The sequence below is a fragment of the Macaca mulatta genome, chromosome 7 (genome assembly GCF_049350105.2).
Source record: "Macaca mulatta isolate MMU2019108-1 chromosome 7, T2T-MMU8v2.0, whole genome shotgun sequence".
Taxonomy (NCBI): Eukaryota; Metazoa; Chordata; class Mammalia; order Primates; family Cercopithecidae; genus Macaca; species Macaca mulatta.
In genome coordinates this window covers 56,589,868-56,611,712 of record NC_133412.1, presented here as the reverse complement: position 1 = coordinate 56,611,712, position 21,845 = coordinate 56,589,868, and the positions used below count along the sequence as shown (strand labels likewise).

General features: G+C 40.0%; 1 protein-coding gene and 2 long non-coding RNA genes across 7 annotated transcripts in view; 1 reads left to right on the top strand and 2 right to left on the bottom strand.

Moving 5' to 3' along the window:
• IREB2 (iron responsive element binding protein 2) overlaps positions 1 to 21,845 on the bottom strand; it is a 64,894-nt gene that overhangs the window by 37,697 nt on the left and 5,352 nt on the right. For all 5 annotated transcript variants that reach the window (XM_077938308.1, NM_001260947.1, XM_077938307.1 and 2 more), the window contains 1 exon segment: positions 1,968 to 2,133. In XM_077938308.1, the coding sequence (XP_077794434.1) occupies positions 1,968 to 2,068 (101 nt within the window). In that variant the 5' untranslated portion in view covers positions 2,069 to 2,133.
• On the top strand, positions 8,872 to 13,930 carry LOC144330033 (uncharacterized). Its single transcript, XR_013395850.1, has 2 exons — positions 8,872 to 12,369; positions 13,817 to 13,930. It is a non-coding gene; the product is annotated as an uncharacterized LOC144330033 (long non-coding RNA).
• On the bottom strand, positions 16,559 to 20,383 carry LOC144330032 (uncharacterized). Its single transcript, XR_013395849.1, has 2 exons — positions 18,959 to 20,383; positions 16,559 to 18,823 (listed from the first exon to the last, which is right to left on the bottom strand). It is a non-coding gene; the product is annotated as an uncharacterized LOC144330032 (long non-coding RNA).

Genomic DNA, 21,845 nt, shown 5'->3' with positions numbered 1-21,845 from the left:
AAATAATAAGAGAGAATTTTTGGAGGCATAAGTGAACTTCAAGGAAACTGCCTGTGAAACTCTCTTTCGCCATGTATTTTTTTTGATGCACCCTCCCCTTTTCCTAGTTCCACCCCCTTCTGCCTAGTGCCTTCATGTTACCCCAAAGCTATCCACAGTAGCTTTTGCCATTTTACATTCATCCACCCATCTATCCAGCCAAATATATAACAAGCATTATCAAATGCCTTCAGTGTGCTAGATACCAATGGTACAAGTCCAAGTCAGACATAGTTCTGGCTCTCAAAAAAACTTTAGGGAAGATAATGATTACAGAATAGTATCGTAAGTACTATAATAGCTGCATAAATTAACAGCTTGAGGCCAGGAGGTCGATGCTGTAGTGAACTATGATCACGTCACTGCACTCCAGCCTAGGTGACAGAGTGTTGACTGTATCTCAAAATAAGATCAAGTTTTCAATATGTTAAGTTTGAGAAACCTATTGGCTATGTGGAAATCATAAGCAGGTAGTTAAGCAAAAGCAGTTTCTGAATAAATGGTGTAAGAAATACCATTTATTTCTTATGCGGCTATGTATCGCAAGTACTGTAATGGCAGCATACATAGGTTACAAAGAGCTGTGGCACACAAACCAGATTTGAGTGGGTGGGTGAAGAGGATGTTCTAGCTAACCCCTATGCCTCTTTCAAAACTCAGCTCAAGGTTAACTCTTCCAATAAATAATCCCTGGACACCCAGATCAGGCAAAATCTTTCAGAGTATGGTAAAGGCTCTGGATTTTGTTTTAAGTGTGATGGAAGCCAGCTGGTATATGGAGGGATAATATTACTTGATTAACATTTGTAACCAAGTCACTCCATCTTCTGTGTAAAGAACAGACTATTGATTCCAAGTGTGACAGCAAGGATACCAGTTAAGAGGCTATTGCAGTTATAGTCCAGGTTAAGAGAGAATGGGACTAGAACCACAATGACAGTGATAGAGGTGGAAAGAAATAATTGGACACAAGATATATTTCAAAGGTAGCACTGACAGAGCTTGCTGATAGACTGGTTAGAGGGTATTAAAGAGAGAGAAAAATCAAGGCTAACTCCTAGATTTGAAGCCTAAACAAATGGGAGCGTATGGTGACATTTACTATAACAGAAAAGACTTAGAAAGAAATAGGTGAGTTGAGACAGACAATCAAAAAATCAAGTTTTGATGGCTGGGTATAGTGGCTCATGCCTGTAATCCCAGAGCTTTGGGAGGCAGAGGCAGGAGGATCGCTTGAGCCCAGGAGGTTGAGGCTGCAGTGAACTATGACTGCATTACTGCACTCTGGCCTAGGTGACAGAGTGAGGCTCTACCTCAAAATAAAATCAAGTTTTCAATATGTTAAGTTTGAGAAACCTATTGGTTACATAGAGATCATAAGAAGGTAGTTAAGCAAAAGCAGTTTTTGAATAAATGGTATACAAAACAGGTGCCTAATTTTTAATGAATTGCTTCAGTTTAGAAAGGGCAAAATTTTTAAGTTTATAAACTAACCTTAAAATTAAAAAAACAAAACAAAACAAAAAAACAGAGTCATCCATCAGGGAGTCTGAATTTTTATTTTTTTTTCTATTTTTAGAGACAGGGTCTTTCACTGTCACCCAGGCTGGAGTGCAGTGGTGGGATCACAGCTCACTGCAGCCTCAACCTCCTGGGCTCAACTAATCCTTTCGCCTTAGTTTCCAGAGTAGCTAGGACTACAGGCATGCACCACTATATTCAGCTAATTTTTAAATTTTTTTTTTGTACAGACAGGGTCTCACTATGTTACCCACACTGATCGCAAACTCCTGGGTTCAAGTGATCTTCCTGCCTTGGCCTCCCAAAGTGCTGGGAGGTGTCAACAACCACACCCAGCCAAGAGTCTCAATTTTAAAAAGGAAACACACTCTAAGAGTTCATTTATGAAAAATAAACCCATTACTTACGTAAAATCTTGAAGAAGAACACGGGCAGGGAAAAAGGGCACTTCAACATTGCTTTGTTTGGTTTTCCAGTCTAAAATGTTCATAACATCTTCCTTCTTCATTAAAAAGCCATCACAATTTCGTACAGCAGCTTCCAACAAGACCCGTATTGAATAAGGCAGAACATCTGATTCAATAAAATATTACGATTAACAAGCAAACAGTCATACCTATAAATTATTTTTAAAATGCCACAGCAAAAAGTTAGATAAAGACAAAAATGCAGGTTTCTCAATTTAAACAGTTCATTTTTAGTCTAACAAACTAGAGTATAACATCGTTCATGTTAACATCAGGTGTTTTGTAACTGACTTTCCTGTACATAACCTCAAAGCCCTGAAAAAAGCAGAGATAAAAACCTTCATACAAGAGTTGCATTAATTTAGGAATATCATACTGCAACCATGACAAATACTTGACATTCAAGGAATTCACAGAAAAACTAAAAAGCACAGAATATCAGAATTGAATTCAATAATGTAGACATCCCCTAGTATGGCAAAAAGAAAATGATTAAATTGTATAAAGTCTTTAATAAATTTAAATTATTTCCAACAAAAATGACTAAGTTTAAAAGTAAACTGGAATGCCTGAGTGAGTAAAATTCATTTCACAAACACTTTGATTCACTCTTAATTACTTTAAGGACGGCCCGGCGCGGTGGCTCAAGCCTGTAATCCCAGCACTTTGGGAGGCCGAGACGGGCGGATCACGAGGTCAGGAGATCGAGACCATCCTGGCTAACACCGTGAAACCCCGTCTCTACTAAAAATACAAAAAACTAGCCGGGCGAGGTGGCGGGCGCCTGTAGTCCCAGCTACTCCGGAGGCTGAGGCAGGAGAATGGCGTAAACCCGGGAGGCGGAGCTTGCAGTGAGCTGAGATCTGGCCACTGCACTCCAGCCCGGGCTACAGAGCAAGACTCCGTCTCAAAAAAAAAAAAAAAAATTACTTTAAGGACACAACTGAGAAAGTGATTTCAATATTTTTAAATTTTCAATCATATTAAATTCTCACACCAGATTGTGCCACACAAAAGTGTTTCCTTACGATTTAAAGAGAAGACTGAATTAATATGGGGTTAGTTGAATAAATCACTGTAATTCACACAATGGATTACCATGCAGCTGTCTAAGGGAGTGAAGTTACATGCTGATAAACAGTGAGCTCCAGAATATATCATTAAGAGAAAAAGCAGGGCAGAACAGTGTTTATAGTATGCTAACTTTCCTGTAAGAAAGAGAGTTTAAAAATATACCCATATTATTTTAAAATAATTAAACATAAGATCATCAAATGTGTATTATGAGAAATATAATTTTAAAAATACATTAGTATGTGTATTTTAATAAAAAGAAACAATGAAAGGATAAACGAAAAAACTAAGCATATATCTCACACAGCATTTCCACTTACTTCCTTATTGGGAGTACCTTCTTGGTACTAAGTACAAAAAGAATCACAAGAAAGAAAAGTATATTCAGTCATTAGTGCTGCTATTCAGAGACTGTGATTTGTGTAACAAGCAGCAAGCAAAAAAGTACTTTTTGTTACCATGGTTTCAAGAGCATATAAGTTTAAAATCAGAGTAGCTAATGACAGCTAAAGTAACACGAATTTTTTTTTTGTTATTTCACAGGAGCGTTTGCATTTTGGGAATGAAATTGTTAAACCTGAAGTCTTGGAGAATACGCTAACTGTTCACTGGGTGGGGTGGAGGGGGGTGAGGAGGAGGAAGTATACAGAGAGAAGACTTCTGTGTCTGTTGAGTTACATTAGTTCAGATCGTCTAACCATTGTTCTATATATGTAATTTAGTTAATACTGTTGTGTTTAAAGTATACAAAACTCCTAATGCTCAAAGTATGTTAAAAGTAAAGGCAGTAAAATAATCCATTTTTAAACATCCCTTTTTTAGGAAGACCTGTCTTCTGGGAGTGGTATTTGTTAACCTACCTCTTAGAGCTAGATACAGTACTGTACTTAGTCACTGAAATGATAGAAGAGGGAAAAGGGGTGAAGGGTGAGGCTCTTTGCCAGTGTCTCTATACCCAGAGGACAGGTTTTAGATATTAATCATAGGTCTCTATGTGCATTTTTGGTAAAGCATCTGTTTATTGTGAACAAAGTTCAATCTTTATTTTGCAACATCTAAGCTTTATAGATGTCCTGAGGTGACAATGTATGATAAAAAGCAGAGCTAGTGAGTTAGCCAATTTGTAAATATCTTGGTATAATTGATAGAAAAGATGCATCTTGAACATAGAACTGTTAAACCACCTAGGTAGTGTATATCAGGACTTATTCAATAGGTTGGCAGCTGAAGGGCAGAAGGTAGCTTTGGGGTTCTCAACTAACAGTTCATGATATGTGAAAAAGCATGATACATACTATATGATCTCAATCACATAAAATTGGATGTCATGTATATATACACACACAAGACCTAAAAGGGCATGTCAAACTGCTTATGATTGTGGATGACTTTGTTCCTCATTTCTTGTGTTTTTCAGTTTCCAATAGCGCACGTTACTTTTTTTTTTTAATGAAGCTTATTTTTAAAATCTGGGGAAAAAAGTCACAGTAGCCAAGTTAAAGAAAAAAAAAGTCCTTACACTTCAATTATAAACATGGATATGAACTTATGTTTTTCTCTTCCTAAAAAAAGGTATATCCTAGTTCTGTCACTGAAAATGCCCAGAATAACAACAACCCAACAGTAACAAACCCCTAATAACTGTTTGTTTTTTCTAAACACTATTTCCTAAAAACACACAACAGAACACCTTTTCAGAGAAATGACTGATTCTAGTCTGGAGAAGGATTTGTACAAAATGACCCTGGGATATCCAGTGTCTGAAACCAAAGAAGTTATCAAAGACTAATAGGGACACTAATGGGTCAATTTGAGCATCAAAATGAGTAATAACTATAATTCACCAAAATACATCAAATATATAAATAGCCCTTAGTTCATAATGACTCTTAAAAAACCTTTCACTGATCACCAATGAAAGTTGCTAGGGCATCAACTCATTACTCTGAAAACTGACAAAGGGGGAAAATCAATAGTTAACATTATCTTTCCTTACTTCAGGTAACCAAATAGAGAAAAGTACTTTGTTATAGAAGAATTACAGCTAGTAAATGTGGAAGAAATGATGTAATTTGAAAGATCACCAATGTGCAACACCTAATGAAATAATGGATCTAGATAATGGTCACAAATAGGCGCTAAAATCATTAGGATTTATGTGGATGGGGAACTTGCAAGCTGATAACACTCATACCCACTTAGCATCACCAAAAGTAAGAGATCAGAGATATTATTTGCCTCCTGATGAAACAAAAACTACATGTACCAACTAAGAAGTGTTCTTGCAAAAACAAGGACGTAAATAAACCTGAATCTAATTAAACCTCTAGCTCTAACTCCCAGTTAACCGGAAACATGGGGGATAGTAGGAAAGCATGAAACCACAAAGAAGCTATCAGCCAAGTCTAGAATGTGGGACATTCTATAGAATAAAGAACCTAGGTTTTTCAACACAAAAATGGCATGAAAAAAGAGGAGAGGAGGACTATTACAGATTAAAAGAGACTTAAAAGACATAACTACCAAATACTATGTGTTGGCCCTATTTGGATACTGTTTCATCGAACCAAATGTAAAAATATATTTTTGAGACAACCAGAAAAATCTGAATATGAACTCAGTTTTAGATTTTATTAAGTGGACGGGCTCAGCGGCTCACCGCCTGTAATACCAACATTTCAGGAGGCCAAGGCAGGTGGATCACTTGAGGTCAAGAGTTACAGACCAGCCTGACCAACATGGCGAAACCCCATCTCTACTAAAAATACAAAAATGAGCCAGGCATGGTGGCATGTGCCTGTAATCCAAGGTATTCAGGAGACTGAGGCTCAAGAATTGCTTGAACCCGGGAAGCGGATTCTACACTGAGCGGAGATCTTGCCACTGCACTCCAGCCTGGGCAACAGAGTGAGACTGTGTCTCCAGAAAAAAAAAAAAAAAAAACCGATTATATTAAGGGATTACTTAATTTTGTTAGGAATAACAATGGCACTGTGATTTTTTAAAAGTCCTTTTATATATCAGCTACGTATATGGAAGAATACAGGTTAAAAAACGGTGAAATATATGAAACAAAAAATTGGCAAAATGCTGATAAATGGCTGACAATTATGTGGTGGGTTATAAGACTATTCTCACCCTACTTTTTTTCCCGATTAAGAATATACTTATTGGCCAGGTATGGTGGTGTACACCTGTAATCCCTGCACTTTGAAAGGCCAAGGAGGGAGGATTGCTTGAGTTCAGGAGATCAAGACTAGCCTGGTCAACATGGTGGAAACCCCATCTCTGCTAAAAATACAAAAAACTAGCCAGGTGTCCTGGCGTGCGGGTATGGCTCCAGCAACTTGGGAGGCTGAGACAGGAGAATCACCTGAGCATGGGAAGTCAAGGCTGATCCTGCCACTGCACTCCAGCCTGGGCAATGGGTGTGAGACCCTGTCTCAAAAAATAACAACAAAATGAATATATTTATTCACTTTTCTAGTATGTTCCAGCACTAGGTGAACAAATGAGATGTGGTATCTGCTCTTACGAAGCTGGAGCCTACTGGGAGATTCGGACCATAAACAAGTCAACAAACAAATATTTAGAAACAGTAGAAGGTGCTATGAGGGAAGTGAGTAGGGTTCAGGACAGAAGATAACAACCTTAGATGGGGCGAGTGGTGAAGGCACCTCTGCGAAAGTGTGATGACCAGCTGGGAGCGGTGGCTTATGCTTGTAATCCTAGCATGTAATCCTTTGGGAGGCGAGGCTGGAGGATCATTTGAAGTTAGGAGTTTGAGACTAGCCTGGCCAACATAATGATAGGCTTAATTTTTTTTTAGAGCAGTTGTAGGTTCACAGCAAAACTGAGAGGAAGATATAGAGACTTCCCATATACCCGCTACCCCCACACATACTTGGCCTCCCACACTATCAACATTCCCCACTAGAGCTGTACATTTTTTACAACTGATGAACCTATATCAACATATCACAATCACCCCAACTCCAGTTTACATTAGCGTTCACTCTCAGTGTTGTATATCTCCCTACTTTCATGTTTGAAAATTTTCACACACACAGACTCATAAAACTGTATGTAAAGTAGAAAAAGGACTACAGTATCCTTTTTGAATACTAGATTAAAAGCCTGTATTTACTACAGGTATGACCTCTGGAAAGTGACTAAGTTAATACATTTTCTTACTAAAATGGGTCTATCAGCTACCTAACAGAGATGTGAAGAATATCTTTCCTACCTCATCTATCCAGTTGGTACATGTAAAGCTCTCAAAGTACAATAAATAGTTGGCATTTAACCAGTATTAGTTTCCATCTTTACTTCAATTAGAAACATAAAAAGTCCCCCAAGCCAAGGGGAATTACAGGGTAAAATTTTTTTTAATAGAACATATGGAGATAATGAGAAGGAAAATATTATCACAGAAATTATATACAAGATTAACCTTTTATTTAGATAATTATTATGGAAAAACAATCTCAGGAATATTTTTTGTTTGTAAAAGTTATAAACCCACTAGAAAAAAAAGTGACAGGGAGAGGCAAAGTCAACAAAATTTTGAAAAACAGAGTATTACTAGATGGATGACTAGTAATGGATTGAGCAGAACAGAGGAGAGAGCGCTGAAATTTATAAATGTCTACATGGGGGAAAAGTAAGCAGAAACAAAGTTTAGGAAATCAGGATTGCCTGGGATTTCTTAGGAGGAGTGTTAAAAGCTAGCAGACAATGGAACAATGCCTTCAAAATTCCAAATGAAAACAATTTCCAACCAAGAAATTTTTACACAGGAAAACGATCAATCAAGCAAGGTCTCAAAAATGTATTTCTCAGGCATCCTTTCTTAGGAAGCTAGTGGAGGACATGCTCTATAAAACCAGAAAGTAAACAAAAAATAGAAAACCACTAAATCTTAGAAAGTCTCCAAAACAAAGAGAGAGCAGACTCTTCTACGACAACGGCTATGCAAGCTACAATGCAGTCAGTCCCAGATGGACCAGAAGATGAAGTCCAGATAGGATGTCACCAACAGAAGAAAAAAAAATTACCCATAGATTACATGATTATACCAAGAGGAGGAATTTAGTTCTTTTGGAGAGTTTAGAGATGATTTATTCATAACAATATAGAATACTAAGCAAACAAAAAAAGGCAATCCATTAATCCCAGGAAAAATACAAAGTTATATGAGAAATAAGATACAATCATCATTTACTACACGGACTAAGAACATTTATAGTCACAATAACATAAATGCTGCACATTGACTCCACCAAAAATTATGAGTTGCATAAATACACCGAAGAAGTGCCAAATTACCATTTTCACAGTACAAAACTACTAAAGTCTAAGACTGGAAAATCAAGAAACAGTAGTATAAGAAGGGCAATTTAACAACATGGAGGAAATTACCAGAAGAAACAGTCAAGGGAATTGAAAATAGTATTCTCTGGGGAGTAGAAATTGGGGACAGGGCAAAAGGCTACTGTTTTAGTTATAACTAAACAAGTAGGGTTTTAAAAAATTCTTATTCAAAAATTAAAAAGCAATTATCAAATAAGAGTGCTATGAGAAAACACTAATCACAAATGTATTTTATTTTTTTGAGACAAGGCCTTGCTCTGTTGCCCAAGCTAGAGTGCAGTGGCACGATCATGACTCACTGTGCCCTTGACCTCCTGGGCTCAGGCAATCCTCTCACCTCAGCCTTCAGAGTAGCTGAGCTACAGGCATACACCACTATGCCCAGCTTATTTGTGTAATTTTTTTTTTTTTTTTTTGTAGAGATGGGGTTTCGCCATGTTGCCCAGGGAGTTCTCAAACTCCTGGGCTCAAGCAATCCTCCCACTTTGGCCTCCCAAAGTACTGGGATTACAGGCATAAGCCACCACACCCGGCCCCACAAATGTTAACTCAACATTTTGTCATGAAGAAGCACCAACGATCTCAAATTTGTCTAAATTTGCAAAAGTAAAGACTAGAGACCTACTGCCAGGGAAGATGTAAATGAATAAATATACCACTCTCTCTGAAAACAAAAACAAAATGTCTTATTTCTCCCTGTGGTAGCCAATCTCCAAGATGATACCAATAATACTTGCCTTCTGATAGTCATGCTCTCATATAATCTGTACTGAAATCAGTTCTGCTTGTCTGACTCAATAGAGTATGGCAGAGATGACAGAGTGTGTCTTCCAAAGCTGGGCTATAAAAGTATTTTGGCTTCAGCCTTCCTCTCTTAGATTACTCGGTGAAAAGTCAGCAGCCTATTATGAGACTATTGAGCAGCACTGAGGAGAGGCCCATATGGAAAAGAACTGAAGCCTCTCCATCATCAGGAAGCGCCAGCCTGTCAGCCATGTGAGTGAGGCCTTGGGCCACGACTATTCGACTAAGCCACTGCAAATTCCCGACCTACAGAAATTGTGACTGTCATAAATGTTTATTGTTGCTTTTGGTTTAATTTGTTATGCAATAGACAACAAATATGCTTTTCTTCCTCAACTTTTCCAACAATAACATCTGCAGTTGTTTATTTAAGACTAAGGGGCAGATACAGAGGTACTTTATATAAACTATTCCATTTAACCCTTAAATTAAACCTACAGGTAGATATTCCAGTAGAAGAGCTATAACAAGAGAGTAAACTAGCAGATGTGAAAAATGAACACATGCTCCGGTTTTTTTCTTTTTAATAGAGATGGGATCTCCCAGTGTTGCCCAGGTTGGCCTCCCAACTTCTGGCCTCAAGCAATCCTCCAGCCTTGGCCTTCCAAAGTGCTGGGATTAAAGGCAGGAGACACCATGTCCAGCCTTGGTTTGCTTTTTCAACAATATTAATTCTACATCCCCACTTTCAAACAGGTATAAAGTTCAGGAAGGCCCATTTATTCCCTTTCTTCCTCCCTTCTCTCGCCATCTCACCTCTACATATGCTCTTATGCTCCAACTATACCATCTTGCAAGTTCCCTAAACTTCAGAACCTCTCTGGTCCCCACTCTTACCACACCTGTTCTTCAACACTGTGGGGACTTTCTCCTTATTCATAGGCACCAGCCTATCCATGCTTTCCTTACTTATGCAGTTAGGGTCAATGTGGTTCAATCTCTCATCCCCAAACCCTACATTAATCCTCTTTGTTCTTTTACCCCATTTGCTCAAGAAAACACCAATCCTGTTCTTTTTCACCCCACCCCCGCAGTTGGTCCACTCCATATCACCTCCCTGCTTAAGAACTATTCTCTCTTTTTTAAAACTATAATTCATCCTTTCCAAGTGTATGATTTAGTGATTTTTGTAACGTTGTTTACCAAGCTGTACAATCAACATCATAGATCAGTTTTAGAACATTTTCATCATCTCAACAGATCTCTCATGCCTATTTACTGTTAATCCCTCTCCCCCTCCTCTCTAACCCAAGAAACCACCAATCTATTCTTTGCCTTTCCTGTGCATTTCATATGAATGCAATCATAAAATAAAGTCTCTTACGTCTGTATTTTTTTCACTGAGCCTGCTTTTTACAGTTCATCCACATTGTAGCAGGTATCTATAGTCAATTTCTTTTTACTGCTGAATAGTATTCTATTGTATACCAAAGTTTTGCCTATTCATTCACCCACTGCAGGACATTTAGGTTGGTTTCAACTCTCAGCTATGAATAATGCTGCTAAGATCATTTGAAAATCTTTCTGTAATAAACGTTTTCATTTTTCTTGGATAGATACTTAGGAATGAAATTGCTGGGCCACATGGTAAATTTATGTTTAACTTTTTAACAAACTGCCAAATTGTTTCCCAAAGTGGCTACACTATTTTACATTCCCACTAGCAGTGTATGAGGCTTCCCATCTCTCCATATCCTCCCCAACATTCGTCATTGTCTGTCTTTTATACAGTACCCATTCTAATAGGTATGAATGGTAATTTGTTGTGGTTTTAAGTTTTATGTTGAGGAAGAACAATGAGGAAAAAATTCCTAAAACATCAACGCAGAGAAACTAGTACCCATGTAAATACATGATTATAACTTCAATCAGGTCTTCACTATTCACCCAGAAATCCTAATGTTTCTCTGATCTGCTTATTTTCCCACACTCCACATCAATTAACTCTTATCTTCATCCACTCTCCTTAAAATTTAATCTCTATCTTCCACAGGACCTACCCCCAATTCCTACCCCACTGATAAACAGAAACTAACAGTTACCTCTCAACTTCCTCCTACTATACCCACAAGCCTCGCTGCCTCTGAATTCACCCTTTCACCAGTTAAGGGAGCTGCGGACTTCTTCCTCCTACTAAATGATAACTTCTCTATAGGAGTTTTGCATCCTATTTCCATTAACCATTTTAGGACCCAAGAGTCATCATTTCCTCTCTCCTTTTTTTGCAAACTGGTTTCCAATTCAGTTGGTTTCTTCCCATCAACATTTAAACAGCTCTTAGCCCCAACTGACAACGAAAGTACTGCTTTCTTCGAATTCTCTATATTTTCAGTGCCCACTTTTCTACCTTCCATTCACCTTAGCCCTAATCTATATGATTTCTATCCTTAAACACAAATGAAGCAGGTCTAGCTAAAGTCCCAACAGCCTTGTAGCAATATTCAACAGAGTTATTAATTACCTCCTTTTTGAAACACTCTTTCTACTGGATTCCACACCACCATCTTCCAGTTTTCTTTCTAACATACTGTTGGAAGGCAATTTTCCATGTCTCCCATCTCACATTTCTTCAAGACTTGTGAACAGAGGCAATGACTGCCTTTGTTCCAGACTACTTTTTCAGAGATGTCTATACAGTGAATAGTCTTCAAATACACCATAGCGTCTCGCTCTGGAGCAAAGAGCAGGCATGCTTACTACCCATTATAAAACACTTGGGTTTCCTAAGCCACAGTTCCTTTCCTGTAACACAACCCCTGTGTGTGCAGGTGTTACCTGGCCTTCTTCAACATTACCCTGTAGAAACTGGAGCTTGGGAAACCAACATAAATACTGGTAATAAGGATAATGTTTTGCTGTGAGTAAAATCCATTGTCTTAGATCCAGGAGTCAGGTGCCTCCTGCCAACACACAGGAAATTACGTCAGGTTAATTTGTTAACTTTCGAGGAAGGTAAAATTTTAGATCCTCTACAGTTCTTTTTCATTTTTTAAAAATAGAGATAGAGGTCTATGTTGCCCAGGCAGGTCTCTAACTCCTGGGCTCAAGAGATCCTCCCGCCTCAGCCTCCCAAAGTGCTGAGATTACAGGCGTGAGTCACCATGTCAAGCCTTTATAGTTCTTAACACTTCTAGGTAGCCCTATTTTCCTTTTTAACCTCTACTCCTTTATCTGATCTTTAAATGTAGGAGTTCCTCAGAGTTCATATTGAGACTCACTTTTTTTCTTACTCTACACTGTTTCCTCCAGGGAGTACAACTGCCCCTATGGCTTCAATTATCACTACATCTACACTAATAATTCCAAAATACTTTCTGTAGTCCAAGTCTGCCTTCTAAGCTCCAAAACTACATGCCCGATTCCTCCTGAACATGTTTACTTTAATACTGGTATGTTCCCAAATTCACTAGTACCTAAACTTGAACTCAGTGACTTCCCTTCTGCCCCTTCCCCTTATCATCACCTCATCTTCCATTTCCTAGAGCAGTAAATAGCACCACCATCCTTCCAGATGTTTATGCCAAAACAATGAGGCATCTTCCTCAATGCCTCTCTCCCACATCTTTTTGTCTTCTATCAATATCACCATTAAATCTAGCCCAAACCACCACTACATCATCTCTCGCTTAGGTTCCTCAGGGGGTGCCTCCAACACCATACTGTGATTTTCAAAATGTGGTCCTAAACTGCTGATGCCTTAGCAGGACTCAAAGCAGGGGCACCAAACTGTACTACAGGTTGAGTATCCCTAATTCAAAAATCCAAAATCCAGCAGGTGTGGTGGCTTACTCCTGTAATCCCAGCACTTTGGGAGGTCGAGGTGAATGGATCATCTAAGGTCAGGAGTTTGAGACCAGCCTGACCAACATGGTGAAACCCTGTCAGGTGCAGTGGCTCACGCCTGTAGTTCCAGCTACTAGGGAGGCTGAGGCAGAAGAATCGCTCGAACCCCGGAGGCAGAGGCTGCAGTGAGCCAAGATTGTGCCATTGCACTCCAGCCTGGGAGACTAGAGTGAAACCCCATCTTAAAAGAAGAAAAAAGAAAAAAATCTAGAGTGCTCCAATGAGCATTTCCTCTGAGCGTCGGTGCTCAGAAAGTTTCAGATTTCAGATTTTCAGATTAGGGATACTCAACCTGTAGGACTTGTATTGTTTATTATCACACAAAATACCAGTTTCACTTAAAAATGTCCCTAAGAAGCAGAAAAACTTAATTTTACTAAATCTCAGCTGCTGAGGTCAAGTCTTAATATTCTGTGTGACAAAAATGAAATATATTTATACAACATTTCTACTCAATACCAAAGTACATCAGTTGCCTGCAGAAAAACTCTTGTATGATTGAGTTGCAAGCTAAAATTAAGCCATTTTTTTTCAAAGAACAGTTTTTCACTTGAAGGAACTGACAAATTATGGTTACTCAAATGTGTATATTTGGCAAAAAGTTTCTCAAAAGTGAATGAAGGCTGAGCACGGTGGCTCACACCTGTAATCCCAGCACTTTGGGAGGCCGAGGTGAGTGGATCATCTGAGGTCAGAAGTTTGAGACCAGCCCAGCCAACACGGTAAAACCCCGTCACTACTAAAAATACAAAAAATTAGCCAGGCGTGGTGGGTAGGCACCTGTAATTGCAGCTACTCGGGAGGCTGAGGCAGGAGAATCACTTGAACCTAGGAGGTGGAGGTTGCAGTGAGCTGAGATTGTGCCACTGCACTCCAGCCTGGGCAACAGAGCAATATTTGAATGAAATAAGCTTCTACCAGTCTGCTCATTACATTGTTGGTCTTTGAGAAATAAGAGTTCATCAAGTTATGCAGAACTTCCAAATGTGGACACCATTACACTGTATATTAAAACACACACACACACCCCCACACACATATACAAATACATACAAACGTGTTAATATCACCACAGCCCTCTCAACATGGGAGCCGGAGTCCCTATATAGCTGTACGCTCTGAAGGCCTCCTGCCTGTGCCAGTACCTGGACTGAGGCACTCTCGTAAAGAAGGCCTGCTGCTCTGACAGCACGTGGACTCCATCTGTAAGCTGCCTCGAAGGTCACATATTGAGCCGTCACTCCTTCTGCAAGCTCCAACACGGCCTATGAGCTCTGAAGGGCTCTTGCCCCCTACCAGCATCTGTTTTCCCAACGCATGCCCACACCTCTAGTTCCTGATCATTAGATCCCCTGCTTGCACTCCAGAGGGTGGCCTACTGCCTACCCAGCAACTCCAGACCAGCTCCAACCTGGCCAAAACCAATATACTTCTCTGTTATCTGTGAGCCAACCCACACCTATTCCAGTGAGTTCTGAACCTCTTCCAAGTTTGTCCTTCCTTGGGTATTCTCCCTTAATCCTACAGTACTATATACAATTTTTCTGTATTACAATTATTCTTATCATAGTTAATAATTATGTATATTAAGTTTCCTCTGTTTAACCTATTATGTGGTTTCTATCTCCTGACTAGACCCAAATTGCTACAACATAGTACTGTACTTTACGCATATTTTCCTTGTATGTCCCCATTACTAAATCGTGTGTTTTCTTTAGCACAGATACTATCTTAGCCATCTTTCATTTGCTAGAAATATACAAGTACTCAATAAATATTAGCTGAATGAATTAAATGGTATTGTTGAGAGACTCATGCAACAAGTAAAAAAAATGGACTAGATTACATCTGCCTCTTCTAATTAGGAATTTCTAGAATTCTATGAATCCACAAAGCTAACCCTTTAAGGACAGGTAATTAAAAACACCACGGAGGAACCAGGATGCTGGTAATTTAAACTGGTTAAGTATAGTAATTCATGTTATTCCCACTTCTGAAATAATCTGGTAACAATAAATATCCTTTGATCAGTTACTTAGAAGAAGATCCAATAGGTGGTTCAGGCTCTGAAAAAAAAAAAAATGCTGAGGTCTGCTATTGTATATGGGAAGCATCTGATGAAAGGCAAACCAAGGCTCCCAAGACTGCAGATTCTACTATTCAAGGCTAAATAGCCGCTGCAAAGATTAGAAAATAAAGTGTATCTCTCAGTAGAGAGGTCACAAACTCTGTCTCATGTCTGCTGGCCTGCAGACATGTTTTGCTTGTTCTGCAGAGTTTTCACATTTTAAATTTAACTGCCAACATTTAAAAAACCACAGGTCTTTCAATCAGAACACTTTACAATACAACCTTATACTTCTGCTGGAACTTAGTAAGCACCTACTCTATATAGGACATGTGCCTTCCTGTTTGCCACACAATTCCCAGCAGAGCATTTCACTTGTTTATGTTGCCTCTCTGGTCCCTATAAGCATGAGCTTGCAATCCCTGCTGTAATAGGTTTTTACAAGCATAGGTTTTGGAATCAAGATTTTTGTTCATGCTTCTGTTCCACCACTTAGTAGGTAATGGTAATTAGTTGTGGGACCTTGGCCAAGTGTATAACAGAGCTTATAGAAGTGGATAAATACATACTCAACAAATACTTAAAATTTTTTTTTATTACTGACATTACTAAACTGGGAAATAGTATGGTATTGGAGAGAAAAGGTGTTGGTCTTGAAATCAGAAGATACGAGTTTAAGGCTAAGTTTCCTCACCTAGAAGATATGTTGTGACCTTAGGCACATTACTTAGATTTTTAACCTTATCTGTATTATCTGCACACGGCAGATTTAAAACTATCTTCCCTGCTTATCATGAAGCAGCAGAGTGAAGTAAAAGGGTGGTGTTATTGGTAAAAATGGAAAATTCCAAGTTCAAGCAGTAGTGAAGAAATTACCCATGAGGAATATCAGTACTCTAGTAAGCAGGCTTTAGATAACTAAATGTAACAGAGAAACCCATCAGCCTGAAGGAAAGGGGAAAGACTGAAGCCACAGGTTCTCTAAGCCTGCCAAAAGCCCCCAAAGAGATTGCATCTTTGGAGTCCAGACTGGGAAAGGGGGGCTAGAAGACCAGAGCAGGAACCAGCCAGCATAGCTACAGGGTAAAGCTAGCCCTGCTGAAGGCTAGGGGCCTAGAGAAAAGATTAGGAAGCCCTTCTAAAAAGCCCTGTAATCACATCAGGCCTGGCAACAGGACTCACCCATGCCCATGTCTGACTAGAAGCAAAGAAGTGTTTCTGTCTCTAACCAGAACCAGGCAGGATAGAGATGATTTCCAATAAAGAAAGTCTGACCTCCATGGAACAAGACCTTGTCTCTTCAAATAAATAAACAAACTCTGACCTTTTTTCCCCCTCTTTTTAAACAAATTGCCATTGGGTCCAGCACGGTGGCTCATGGCTGTAATCCCAGCACTTTGGGAAGACAAGGCTGGCAGATCACTTGAGCCAGGAGCTCGAGACCAGCCTGGCCAACATGGTGAAACCGCATCTTTACTAAAAATATAGAAATCAGTCGAGCGTGGTGGTGCGCACCTGTAATCCCAGCTACTCGGGTGGCAGAGACACAAGAGTTACTTCAACTTGGAAGGCAGAGGTCACAGGGAGGCAAGATCATGCCACTGCACTCCAGCTGGGATGACAGAGCAAGACTGTCTCAAATAAACACATACTTACATACATACATACGTTGCCATTGACAAGAGTCTGAGGAAGCAGAAAACAAAACAGATCCCTGCATAAGATTTTGTTTTTTCACCTGTACTGGCAGGTCCTCAGAATGCCTATACCACAGCCCTCTTTCTAAAAAGTTCCCTCTACACCAATTGCTGGTGGGCTCTGGGTAGTCTTGCCACCCTGTCATGAATGGCTGGGACCTGGAGCCAGCCTTCCAACAGACAACCAATCTAGAGTCTGGCCAGTGGCATAGGGAATAGCCAAGCACAAATGCCACATCTAATAGGCTGCCTCAGTCTCGTTCTGTGATACCTTGAACTTGACTTAGGGAGAAGGCAGAAAACAGATGGAAACAAAGAGGAACCAAGAGAAAAAGAAAAGCAGAATAATGAGCTGGGCACGGTGGCTCACACCTGTAATCCTAGCCCTCTGGGAGGCCAAGGCAGGAAGACTACTTGAGGTCAGGAGTTCAGGAGACTCCCATCTCTATAAAAGATTAAAAAAAATTAGGCCGGGAGTGGTGGCTCACGCTTGTAATCCCAGCACTTTGGGAGGCTGAGGCAGGAGGATCACCTGAGGTCAGGAGTTTGAGACCAGCCTAGCCAACATGGCGAAACCCCGTCTCTACTAAATATACAAAATCAGCCAGGTGTGGTGGCACACACCTGTAATCCCAGCTACTCAGGAGGCTGAGGCAGGAGAATCACTCGAACCTGGGAGGCAGATGTTGCAGTGAGCCGAGATCTCCCCACTGCCCACTGCACTCCAGCCTGGGTGACTGAGCGAGACTCCATCTCAAAAAAAAAAAAAAAAAAAAAAAAGGAAAAGAAAAAGAAAGGAAAGCAGAAATAGGGAAAATCAGCTCAGTCAGAATCATGGGCTATACACAAGCCTACTGAAGGGAACAAAAAGTCTAATCTGACCACACAATCAGATCCCCTCAATTTTCATATTTCCTTCAAATCTTCACAATAAACCCCCCAATTTAATGTAGAAGAAAAAACATTTTTTTCTTCACTTCATTCACCGACAGAAATTGAGCCAACAAGAAAAATAATATCTACTATTGATCAAGGTTCAGAAACACATATTCTTTTCATTCACTACTGGTAAGCATGTAAACTGGCATTATTTGCTAACATAATACAACAGATGTCCTTCGTGGTGCCTATCAAACTGCTACCATTCTCAGTGGCCTGTGGCCTCCTTGGTTACAGCAGCGAAGCAAAAGCCAATCCCCTGGCAGGCTGATGACCAAAAGTCTTGTGAGAAAGGAGACACCGGGGCGATTAGATTCACCTATCAGAAAGGTGTAATCAGGACACAGAGAGACTGAACCGGAAAGGTGTTAAGAGGTAAGCTAGGGTCTGAGGTTGCCATTTGAGGCCATGTACAAAGTGAGTGGGCAGAGGGGGATTGTCTATAGTGAAGTGGAGGAAGTAGAAGAGTGGAACAGGGTAGAAATCTGAAGCTCCTCAGAGAAAATAATAAAGAACTTTCTTAATTCTGGGCCACCACCATTTTCTTGAGAGACAGCCACATTTCATTGGCCTGGAGAGTGCTGTGCTGTATCATTACAATAAATCCTTCTTCACTCGAGCTAGTGTCTGTTCCTTGGAACCAAAAGGGCCTAATCTAGAATAGAAATTGACAATAAAAGCGAAGTTGAAATGTGGAGGGCTGATAAATATACGGCTGAACATGGACCAGTAGGATAATGTCAGGTAAAGGTAATCCTTGGAAAGTTATGTACTATGTGTACAAATTACAAGCAAACTATTTCATTGCTTTCCCAACCCAGTCTTTTCAAGAGTCCACATAAAAGATGACCAGATTTGTGTCTCTACCAGCAAGATAACTGGACCAGCAACAGACTCCTGACAAGTGCAGTCAAAATAGGTTAAAACAACAGGTAAGCCAGATACAACAGATCACACCTGTAATCCCAGCACTTTCGGAAGCTGAGGCAGGAGGATTGCTTGAGGCCAGGATTCAAGACCAGCCTAGGCAACGTAGGGAGACCCTGTCTCTACAAAACATTTAAAATTTAGCCAGGCATGGTGGCATGTGCCTGTAGTACCAACCACTTGGGAGACTAAGGCAGGAGGATCACTTGAGCCCAGGAGGTCCAGGCTGCAGTGGGCCATGATTGAACCACTACACTCGTCTGGACAACAGAGCAAGACCCTGAGGGAAAAAACAAAACAAGTACAAGAGTCAACTAGAGGTACAGTCTTAACCGGTTGGAAATCCAGCCATAACATACAAGAATGGTCAGCAGTGGCTATATTGGGCATTATACAAAAATGAGTAAGTAAAGTAAGCTGTAGAGATGGAAGACTGGATATTCAAAAAGAAACAGAAAATAAGGAAACCAGGCAGCCTTCAAGTGACAAACAGAACACTGCCTCTGGCTTAGAAATTCTGGTTCCCTGAAACTTGACTATGCTTTCTTCCTTTGTCTTTGGATGTCTGGAAACTGCAACCTATTTTTTACTTGAGTGAGTTTTTGTTCCTTACAGTCCAAGGTAAAAACTGGAACCAGACCGGGCGCAGTGGCTCATGCCCGTAATCTTAACACTTTAGGAGGCCAAGGTAGGTGGATCACCTGAGGCCAGGAGTTCTGAGACCAGCCTGGCCAGCATGTCGAAACTCCGTCTCTACCAAAAATACCAAAAAAGAAGGGTGTGATGGCATCGGCCTGTAATCCCAGCTACTCCAGAGGCTGGAGAAGAAGAATCACTTGAACCCAGAAGGTGGAGGATGCAATGAAATGAGATTGTGCCACTGCACTCCAGCCTGGGCAACAGAGCAAGACTCTGTCTCAAAAAATAAAAAGTAAAAGACTGGAATCAACAGAAAATAGTAAAAGTATAAAAATAAAAGTGTGTGATGGGGTGGAGGGAATAACATACTTTCAACCCAACAATTCTATATAATGACAAGTTTGCACAAAAATGTAAGTATTAGCACATGCAAAGCTTTATAGAGAAAAGTTACTATCAGCTTCAATATTCAAAGGTCTGTTAACTAAACCATAATGCACTCATACAGGCAATATCGTGCAGCTATTAGAAGCTGTAGAGAAGTACAGGTATCCCTTTCTACCTGAACTCATGCTCCGTGACCGAGAAATCAAATAGATTCAGATGGCAAGGGATACCTGTATTCAATGACATGGAAAGATGTTCATGATATATTAAGTGAAAAAAAGGGTTACAACATATACTCTATTTTTATTAAAAGTAGCATATTTACATATACTTTTGTATACACATAAAAATGAGACTTTCTGTACCATCTGCAATGTTCTTGTCTTTCTGTGATTCTTCTAAATGATAAAAACTCTCCTAAATAAATACAGGATTTTCTTTCAAAGGCTGCAAGGTAGGATTTGGACACTAAGTCCCAGCTCTACTGGAGGACTAAGCAGTACTGTGGTTAAAAAAGCAAGCAGACAGAAAGGACAAAAGAAAGAGTGAATGAGACGACCTGAGATAAAGAGGGGTGCCTGGGGGCTTTACACCACCAGAGGCCCTGTTGCCCAGTAACAGGTACTATCTTAAAACTACCTTTCACTCCAGCTAGGCCAGTCTCTCTACTGTCTTCCCCTTCATTCGAGATAGTCATTCATGTTTCCACTATGCTGTTCATTCTAATTATCTGGTGTTGACTGTCCTCCATCATACATGGAGACAACACTGATTTTTCCTCTCCCTAAAAATAGCAATAGTTTCAAATTCAGAGATCTACTTAAGAGAGTCACCCAAATCAGCTACTCGAGAGGGTGAGGTGGGAGGATCTCTTGAGCTCAGGAGTTCGCGGCTCCAGTGAGCTATCATCATGTCACAGCACTCCAGCCAGGGTGACAGTGAGACCCTATCTTTATAATTTCTTTTTTAAGAGTTACTCAAAATCTACATTTTGAGACTACCTAGATTTTGACATGTTTCTAGTCAGCGCATTGGAGTGCCAGATAGCCAGCTCCAGAATATTAAAGAGATTCCCCACAACCGGCTAAGTGCAGTGGTTCACGCCTGTAATCCCAGCACTTTGGGAGGCCAAAACAGGAGGGCTGCTTGAGGTCAGGAGTTTGAGACCAGCCTTGTCAATATAGCAAAACTCCATCTCTACTAAAAATAAAAAATTAGCCGGATGTGGTGGCACACACCTGTAGTCCCAGCTACTTGGGAGGCTGAGGCACGAGAATCACTTGAACCCTGGAGATGGCGGTGGCAGTGAACCAAGATCGTGCCACTGCACTCCAGCTTAGGTAACAGAGCGAGCCTCCCTCTGTCTCAAAAAAAAAAAAAAGATTCTGCACAAGCAAAATGATATAAGATCAAAATGTAAACAATGTCTCAGATGTGCCCACTTCCATAGAGGTACCTTGAGTATAAATTTGGGAAGCAAAAGGATAAAATAGCAGTAAAAAAGCAGAAATCAAATAATCTGTGTTGAACTCTATCTAAAGTCAGAATAAGAGAAGGCATCAGGTTGGTAACGCAGATAGACTAGGCTGGTTCACTTACCACTCACTCCCAACCACTTCTCCCTTTCCTTTCTCTATTGTAAAAGCTGTAAAGGTAAAATACAGCACCCCATCTTATCTATGGCTTTCTGTGGTTTCAGTTACCTGCAGAACAGCACGATAAGATATTTTGAAAGCGAAAGACTATATTCACATAACTTTTATTACAGTACGTTGTCATAACTGTTCTATTACCAGCTATTGTTAATCTCTACTGTTCCTAATTTATAAATTAAGTTATATCACAGATATGTACGTATAGGAAAAATATATATACCAAACAGTATATACACAGTTTGGTACTATCTATAGTTTCAGGTGTCTACTGAGTGTCTTGGAACATATCCCCCATGGATAATAGAAGACCATGATTATTCCATCTTTCAGCCTTCTTGAAGCTAAGAGTGGCCACTGACACTTTGGCCAAAGAGGCAAAAGCCCCTGGAGAGGGTTTTTCTTCTTGTTTTGT